The following is a 9560-nucleotide window of genomic DNA, read 5'->3' on the forward strand; positions in this document are numbered from 1 at the left end:
TTCTGAAGCAGGTCTCCAAGGCAAGACTTCACATTTGAATCATAAGCATAAAGACTGAAGGGATTTTCCTTTAAGAACTTCAGGCAATAAGGTGATTCAAACTACTATAAAACCCTGCATAACTGAAGAAATTCCTCTGCTGGTTTATGGCTTCACGTTTCCAAACATCTGAGCTGCTGATGCCATGCAAAATTTCTCTGTGTTACAAGTAAAAATCTGTAAAACCACACTCACAAAACTACAAGACTTAATAATGCAGAGTTAAAAATTTAATATTAAAGTCCCAGCTCAGCAAAGAATGTAAACTTGGACATTTTGCTGATTTAAGCTGGAATTGCTCCCTGCATAACACACGTATGTTTAACTGTTTGCTGGACCAGGACTCAAACTTTCTGAAGTCTGCCACCTATGTGCAGTATTTACCAAGGGCCTTTACAAACTCTCAAGTGTGGTTTCTCAAATTCAGCCCTGAGGAAAATGTATTGTCTGAACAGCATGGGAACAGCAGAAACTGAATCTTGATTTCAAACAAATTATCCAGGTTGTCAATCCCTCAAATCAAAGCAGTGGACCAAGCCAGGACACAACTTCACAGAGGAAGGAAAGCCCAAAAGAAGCAGCGAGAACACCCCTGCTGTTGTTAAAACTAACAACCAAAACCACTGCAACAAACACGTTAACACCAAACACACAACCCTGCCCTTGTTACTCCCCTGCCTAAGCTTATTTCTAGTCAATAACATTTCAGCTAAGAGCCAGATTTATGCTTCACGTACATCTGTCACTCAAAGAGCAGGAAAACGTGACAGCCTTGAAATACTAGAGACATGATTGTAAACGGCATAAAAATCAAACTGAAAAAAAACCCCAACTTGGTACCTAGGAATATTTTAAAGTTTGCTATGTCTTATTCAGATTTTGGATATTTGCTGCAAATCTGATTTTTTTTTCCCACCATCATATGATGCAGCTTCAAAAGCCTTAAGACTTTAAAGCCAGTGGAAGTAAAATTAACATGCTAGGTCACGTTAAGGTAATCGCTCTCCCTTATTTTCCAAGTCCCTGACAAATGCTTTAATAACAAGTTTTGTATTCCCTCCCCAACATATCCTTCTCGTAATTTTAAAAATAAAGAAGGTTGCAACAAACTACGCTTCATTTCTGTGACCTAATGAACTGAGCCTTCTCAAGGAAAAGGGGATAAAACCTTCACTGTCTATTTTCTGTTTCAGCAATGCCAGCATCCAGAGTTTTCATTCACTCGTGAGTGTCTCCACACCGCACCGTGCTGGAGGGAGTCTCCCAGGCCACTCCTGGAGAGCAGCAAACGTCGCTGCACGCTGTCCGAGAGCGGTGCTAAGCACGGAGCAGCCGAACGCGAACTCTCCCCGCTAACTCGGGATGTCACGCCACGGGCACAGCTCCTCTCCGCAAACCCCCCGTGGGAGGAGCCACCGCTCGCTCCCAGGTTTTAGCCTGCACTCCTCAACTCAACTTATGGTCTGCATTTTCCTCAATAAGACCTTATACCACACGCGAACCAGCCAGAAAAGGGGGGCGGCGAGTTAGTGGAGTCAGCAGAGCCCGGGACAGCGGCGCTGGTTTGTGCGAGCAGAGGAGGAATTCCTGCCGCGGGTCCCTACCTGGAAAGCACCGGGGGCAGGGGAGGACACGGCTAAAGGGCAGAGGGCGCGGGGCAGGGGCCAAGCCAGGGCAGGCGCTGTGGGCAGCGGCACCTGTAGCCGGAGGGGAGGTCGGGAGGGCAGGCTCGTACCTTTGAGCTGGGGCAGCGGCGAGAGCTCCACCGGGCTGCCCTGGCTGCGGAACTGCGAGGAGCCCTGCGAGCGCTTCTGCCTCTGCGCCTTGCGCACCGATTTCCGTGTGAAGCCATCCACCTTCTCCGCGGCAGAGATGGCCGCCGACATGGCTGGGCGGCGGGGCGGCTCTCCACGAGCATATATTGTACCGGAGGGAGAAGCGGGCGGGCAAAAAACAATGGGGCTTAAAAAAAAAAAAACCAAAACAGCAAAAAAAACAGCAACGAAAAACACCACCAAAAACGAAGTCCTGGCTGCCCTCACACACCGCAGCGACGAGGAGAGGAGCGGAGCGGGCTCTGCCGGGCGCTGGGGAGGCTCCCGGGTCGCTCCTCAGTTCCTGCTTCCCTCGCCGTTTCCTCCCCGCGCGGAGCCGGCGGGGGAGCGGAAGGGGTGAGGAGGAGGAGGAAAGGGAAAACAAACAAACAAACCCAAAGACAACTTTGCCCGGCGGGACGGGGGCGGGTGAGCGCCAAACTTTCCCTCCCGGGGTCCCGCTGCCCTCAGGGCAGGCGCGGCGTGACCCGCCGCGGGACGGGCTCGGCGGCGCCGCTGCTGCCCCGCTCCCGCTTCGTTCGCTCCGCGTCCCCTTCAATCGAGCCCGCTGTCATCGGCCGGACTCGCCCCTGAGATTCAGCCGCCTGCCTCCACGCGCCCCTTGTGCGCCTTCAGCCGCCGCCGGGCGCTCCCCGCGCCTCCGCCGTCATCCCTCCTGGTCGCGCTCCACCGGGGGCCGCCGCGCGTGGCGCCGCCAGAACTGCGGAGCCACCGGGCAGCGGCCGCGCAACTTGGCGGAGCGAGCGGAGTTGAGCGGAGGGAGGGGGGAGGGGCGGGGCAGAGGCGGGGCAGCGGCAGCGGTTGGCGGTGACAGGTGATTGATGGCTCAGAACAACCAATGGAGAGAGAGGAGCGCAGAACGCCCCCCGCTCCGCTCGCGGCGGCCTGGGGAGAACGCGGGAGTTGGGCCGCGCGCCGGGGACGGGATGATTGACAGCCGGCTTCTCCAACCAGACGCGGGGGAGGCGGGGCGGGCGGTGTTTCCCGGCGGGGGGAAAGGGAAGGGGAACGGGAAGGGGAAGGGGCGGGATCGCGGGCGGGGCGCGCACCGGCCAATCCCGCGGCGGGGAGGGAAGCGGGGCGGCGGGCGCGGCTGGTCCCGCGCTCTCCGCAGCGCGTCCGGCCGTGCTGCTCCCAGGGACGCCGCGAAAGGGTGCTTGACGGGGAGCGCCAGGAGTCGCGCATCTCCGTGTGCCATCTCCCCAGTGCTCCCGACTTTTTTTTTTTTTATTTTCGCCCACTCTCCCGACGCCTCAGCGCTTTACGTCTCCTTTCCGTCCCGCTGTGCTCGGTTATTGGCCGGCCGGCGCGGCCGCGGTGCTTGTCCTTGCCGCAGGTGCCGTGTCCCGGGCGGGAGGCGCGGCGCTTCCCGGGATGGGTGCGCACGGAGGAACCGATCCCGAGCTCTGAGCGCGTTTGGGTCTCGGGCTGCAGCCTGGCCGGGAGAAAGGAGATCTGTGACAGTCGCTGCACGCAAAGGCACGGCTGTGTGTACGCTGCGGGCTGCGCTAAAGTCTTGATTTGCGCTGTCCCGGTCCATATCCAGTTCCACCCTCCCCCGTTCGGAGCTGCAAACACGTGGGATGCCTTACCTTGTAGCCATTCACGTAGAGCTAAGTTTTAAGCACGTCAGCACATTTCTTTTTACTATATAGGTTGGGATACCAATTCAGCAAATAAGTATTTGTAGTATTTTAAGCACACACTCAAGTTTCAGTAGCTGTGGTAGAGCATAAATATAGTAAGATCACAATAAATGTTTGTAAAATGCCTTCATGTCATGGAGTTGGACTTAAATCTTTGTATGTATAAACCATAAATCAAAAGCCAAATGATTATAGCTTTGTGTGAGTATAAAAGACTAAGAGTGTGGAAGCCTGTTCAGTAGAAACTGTTCTCTCTGTTTCCTTCTGTCTCTTTTCATTTTCCTTTCCTCTGTCAACACAGTCTCTAACTTGCGCACTTCTCATCTTCTTTGCTTTTGGTAAAATAATCTTTAGCAGAGAGAGAGAGGGTATGGGCCATTCACTTAAGAGTTTGACTCTGTGGAGTTCGGCTGTTTGTCTCTGTCCCCACACACGCTTAGGGTGGTTCTGGCAGGCTGTGTCTCAAAAGATGAGTCTGGACTCCAGGATTTTTCGGTCTTCAGAATTGTTTATTATATCTTATCTGTAAAGTCCCTTCTCTGCCCGACTGGGATCTGACCAGCACGGCAGCCAAAGGCACTCTCGCCACCCCCAAGGCGGGCACATCTTTTATAACAAAAACTAGTATGTCATATTTACTTTTTATCCCCAATACCTATCACTCTCGTCACCGGATACATTCTTACCCCAGACCAATTCCCAAGTGCCAACACCACAGCAGAAGATGGATGACAAGAAGAAGGAGGAAGAGTCTTGTGACCTGCCTTGTTTCCTCCATCTTGTCTCCTTAACCCCCCTGTACAGAAACCCCAAAATCTGTAATTTACCCTATAACTACATTTTCCCTTCACCATTCACACCTGGGTAATTCCCACAGGTTCCATCTTCTCATACATCGGTGGCACATCCCTAGATGGATCAAAATCAAGCCACCAAGTGCTTTTGGCAACATTCCAAGACCCCCGAGACCCCCAAGGGTTCTCTCGGTAGCTCTGGACATCAGGAGTGATGTTCTGAGTTCCCACAGGACTCAATGATCCTTGTGGGTCTTTTCTGGCTCAGAATATTCTATGACCCCTACCTGCTGAGCTGACTTCTGAGAATCCTTTTCTATACACTTTAGATTCAATCCTGGGTAGAACATATCTAGAAATTATAGGGTACTAGTGTAATATACTTTTATCATTCTTGTAGATGTTGTAGAATATACATTTAATTTATTTATATTACAAAATCCATTTTATAGACAACATAGCAGTCTTTTGGCACTTGTCCTTTAAACTGTCAGCTCCTGCATTGATTGCAGTAAAGGAAATCCTTGCATTCCCTACCTGGTTAATTCTCCCTTCACTTCAAGGCCCACAGCTCTTACTGAGAGATCACTGGGGCCAAGCCCCTGTATCACTGTGTTCCTCTGTTCCTGCCTGCCCTCCAACAGCTGTCATTTTCTTCTGCACCCATTTTTAGAAACTGACACTGCCCAGCATGTCCTGGGTACTGTTTATTGGCAACTCAAGCCTTGCTGCCAGTTCCCAGGGTAAAAGAGTCTGCCTTGGAAGTTCATCAGTATTTCAGAGTTTGTTAAGGAAGCTTTATGCAAGTTCTAGTTAAGGTAAAAATGGGAGCTTTTCTGAGGTTTAAAATGTTTTCCCCAAGGTGCTTAGGCTTAGAAGTGCTGTTTGAAAATGTAAAAAATCTGTTGGCAGTTGAAATTCATGACACCAAGACCTCCTTGCAATGATGGGATTTTCATATTGACTGCACTGAAAGATATTTTCAGATACACTGCATCTTCGTGTATCATTTGTAAAAGAAACATTGGTGAAATATGAGTCAGCTACACAAAACAAAACATTTTTTCACTCAAATAAATGAGCAGTACTTTTAGCCATTGAGTTTTCTTTTGCCTTTTTAATGTAACTCTTCTGTTTCAGAAAAGAACGAGCAGCATGTCTGGTGACCAGCTATGGTTTCCCAAACTGAAATGGTAATGTTTGCTTTAAGTTACACTTGAAGTCAGTGGAATTACATCAATGTACAAAATCATTGGAACACACAGGCCTGCTGGACTGGGGTATTTGGAGATAAAAAAATGAAAGCAAGAGCTGTGAGTGGCAGTCTGAAATAATTGTGTTTGAGAGGGCTGGAGATTGCCCTTCCCTGCCTTCTGCTTCCTACACAGCTGTCGGAGCTGCTCTGAGTCAGCTTCTGAAGGCCCTGCTTTCCAGAGTGTATTTAAAGGCACACAGGGACCATGCCAGGTTACAAGCTGCTGGCTCCAGATTCAATTCATCGAAGTCTGTGGTGTCCACAGAGAATGTTGTGAATAGTAATTTTATGCCAAGTTATTCCCACTCCTAAATCAGGGCCCTCAATATGCACTGAGGCCTTCATTCTGCAAAACCTCTCACGTGTCTCTAGCTTGGAAGAAAGCTCAGTATCATTCATAACCATTATTCACAATGGAGAAGCAACATTCTGGAGAAGATTTTACTGAAAGTCACATTTACACTTCTTTTCGTTTAGGCACAGACAATTATTTCCTGCACTTTCTTATCATCTTTTTACCCAGAAGAGAAACCTTTGGAAAAGTGAACAAAAACATGATGCATCATCAACTTGCAGAATCCTGGCCAAGTTCCAGGTTGCTACCAAATTTTTGCTGCAGGGAGTTGCCTGGCTGCCAGCAGATGAGGAGTTAACTACAGCTCTGCTTTCCCATTCATCTATAGGAATGCTTGGAGGCCAAGCTGCCAGAAATCTAGCTCTTCTCAGAGACTGTGGGAGGAATATTTTTGTAAAGAGGATGCCCTAAGTGGGTGAACTCTCAGCCAAGAAAGGTTGTGGAGAAAATTTCATTTCCCTCTCAAAATGAAAATGAAAAGCCCTGTTGACTGCAACTGTGCTTATGTTTACTACTGCACAACCCCAGGAGTTTTTCAGGGTATTTCATAGAATCATAGAATATCCTGGCTTGGAAGGGACCTTAAAGACCATCTTGTTCCAAACCCCATGGGAAAGGACACCTTCCACTAGACCAAGTTGCCCAAAGCCCCATCCAACCTGGCTTTGAGCTCTTCCAGGGATGAGGCATCTACAGCTTCTCTGGGCAACCTGTTCAAGTACCTCACCACCCTTACAATCATGAACTTCCTCCTAATATGTGATCTAAATCTACCCTTTTTCAGTTTAAAGCCATTGTCCCTTGTCCTGTCACTAGTAAGTCCCCCTTGTCCTGTCCCTTCTAGTAAGTCCCTCTCCAGCTCTCTGGTAGACCCCCCTTTAGCTATAGGAAGTGCTCTAATGACTCCCTGGAACCTTCTCTTTTCCAGGCTGAACAACTCCAACTCACTCAGCCTATCTGCAAATGAGAGGGGCTTAGTCCTGGATTAAAACACTTCCTGGACTAACGCCTCAGTAAAACCAAGAGAGAGATTCACCTAGTTCAAGATAAATTGCATGTTTACATGTTCTGTAGTCTATGTTGGGTACTAGATGTCTAGCATCAGTGTTCCCAACTCTTCTGCTTGATAAATCCTTGAATAATACAGCATTAGTTATCTCAGGGCCATCTGTCCCCTTTGTCCCAGAGCAGAATTTGAAATTCAGGGGTTGGAATTCAGAGGTTAGTTGGCAAGATCTTCTTTGTAAGAGTCCTGAGTTTGACTTCCTTCAGTATACCTATGAATACATCATTACAGTCTGTGGTGGGTTTAGTGTTGGTCAAATGCCCATGTAACCTCTAGATTTACTCATTCTCTGATGTGAGATAGGATTAGGAGGAAGGTAAATCAGGCTCAAAATTTTAAAAGAGTATAAAGAAAATTTTATTAACAGTAATTAAAAGAAAGAAGAAGAAGAATAATCAGAATAAAACCTTTAGAACATTTCTTCCCTTACAACCTTTTCTTTCCCACTAAATATGCACAGAAACAATTCAGTCAGTTTATCACTTCTAGAACAGTCTTTCTTCAGTTTACTTGGGGAGAGGAGTCCCTCTTGTCAATTTATGGAGACTTCTCCACAAGAAAACAGTTCTCTTGTGGTCTTTAATTTCCACAAACAGCAGCCACCTGGAAATTTGCAATTGTGAAGTCTCTCCCTTTTTTCACAGCTTTTCCCACAGCTGTGTTTATGGGCCATGTCAGCTTATGGGGTACTGTTTTAAGGATGAGCTGTTTAAGAGCAAAGGTTCTCTTTTCTATCTCTGAGATGATGTCTGGGAACAGAGGTCTTCTTCTTTCTCTGTGGGCAAAGGGTTTTCATCACTCTTCTCTCTCTGTTCAAACTTCTCATGCAATCACAGCTACTTCAACATCTGCTTCCTTTAGCATAAAAGCCTTTGCTCATATCTACAATTTGAACCCCTCATCCCCCACACTTTTCAATGGGTTACAGGGATAAAGAATCTGATGTATCAATCACGTTCTTCTCCATAGTTTTATATGAGGATTTCAGCCCCAAGATCAAGGAATCTCTTCATCCCTCCTGTATTTGTTTTGGTTTAGGGCAAGTTTTGGAAAGAACTCCTAAAGGGGCTCCTCTAGGAAAGCAGATTCAATTGGCTTCTCTCTTTAACTGCTCTGGGAGAAAATACTTCTTTGGAGAAAAGTGGAAAAAACTGTTTATTAAACAATAAAACCGAAACAATATTAAACAATAAAACCCCTTGCTGCTCCACAAGAGATGACAAACTGAGAAAGTCCCTTCCCCGGGTTGCAGTTCAGCTCACTCAGTCCCTTATCAGTCCCTCCCGTGCTGGAAATGTCGCAGTGGGCCACAGCTGCTTGCTGCCAGTGCTCTTCTGGGTGTTCAGTCCAGAGCAGGTTTGAATAGGTCCAAAGAAAAGAGAACAAAGAAAAAAACCACAGCCCAGGGAACTTCTTTGCCTCAGCTAGCTGAAGCTAACTAAAAAGCAAAGGAGAGCTTGTTCCCGCTGTCTGTCCATCCACAGACAACACAGTCCTAGAGCAGGACTGTGGAGGGATGAGTGCAGTGTCTGAAAACAAACTGCACTCTTCTTCTCTCCCCCCTTCACTCTCTGCAATAAGTATTAAAGGTGCAAAATTTATTATTCAGCACAAACAGAACAAGATGATTGGGGATAAAAGCATCATATAGTGAACCTAGGATATCTCCCATCTGGGACTTGACTCTTTCTTCACTGACCTTGGTTGTTCCTCTGCATGTCTCACTCTCTCCCTTTCTCTCGCTCAAGAGAGCATTGATATCTGTGGGTCTCATCTGTGCACTGAGTTAGTATCTCCCCCGGGGCCTGCAGATGGTTATGTGATCCCTGCCGGGCAGCAGTGCAGTCTCAGTGATGGATTTCAGGCCATGCTGGGGGCTGTGTTAGAATCTCAGGGGGCCTGGAGTCCCCTGCGCTGCCAGGACAGCCCCTTGGCAGCTCTTCATGGAGGCATGTCCAGCTTTCTCAGTGGTTTAACAGATTGTCAATTCTCAAAGCTAATTACTGATTAGTTTTTTTTTGTCAGACATGGGGGAAACTAGTAGCAGCTTCTCTTAGAAAGTCACTTCTGTGAATGTGCTGCTCCCACTGGAGCCACAAAGATCTTCCCACACTCAGGGTGAAATAAATAGGGCAGGAGATCTTCCTCCTTTTTAATGCCTTCATTAAAAATCAGCTGGGGTGGGAAGAACCAATGGGTCGCGCTCTCACCACTGCTGCTTCCAGGAGTGCCACAGAGAAGGAGGAAAAGTGCAGCTTTGTCCGCTGGTCTGCAGGCAGAGCTGGGGCTTCCGTCCTCACGAGAGCACCAGGAGATTCCCTCTTTTTCGCTTTGACATTCAGGGTCCTCTTTCTAGTCTTTCTAGACATTCAGGGTCCTCTTTCTAGCCTTTCTAGTCTTTTTAGGTTAGGGTGAAAGGTAAAAAGGGTCTCAGCAGACACTGGATTCTGTTCCTCACATCTAGACATCTCTTTGATCTCTTAATTCCATGTTGGCTCATTGTTTTTAGGGGGTTTTGCTAGGTTTGGTGAGGGATTTCCTCATTTGCATGCCAACCCCGTTGTCCCCTC

General features: G+C 48.2%; 1 protein-coding gene across 1 annotated transcript in view; it reads right to left on the reverse strand.

Moving 5' to 3' along the window:
* PPP2R5A (protein phosphatase 2 regulatory subunit B'alpha) overlaps positions 1–2611 on the reverse strand; it is a 42441-nt gene extending 39830 nt beyond the window's left edge. Inside the window, exon 1 of the mRNA XM_009096418.4 lies at positions 1775–2611. Within this exon, the coding sequence (XP_009094666.1) occupies positions 1775–1925 (151 nt within the window). The 5' untranslated portion in view covers positions 1926–2611. The remainder of the gene's footprint in view (positions 1–1774) is intronic.
* Between the last annotated feature and the right edge of the window lie 6949 nt (positions 2612–9560).

Source organism: Serinus canaria, chromosome 3 (assembly GCF_022539315.1).
Source record: "Serinus canaria isolate serCan28SL12 chromosome 3, serCan2020, whole genome shotgun sequence".
In the NCBI taxonomy this organism is placed as follows: domain Eukaryota; kingdom Metazoa; phylum Chordata; class Aves; order Passeriformes; family Fringillidae; genus Serinus; species Serinus canaria.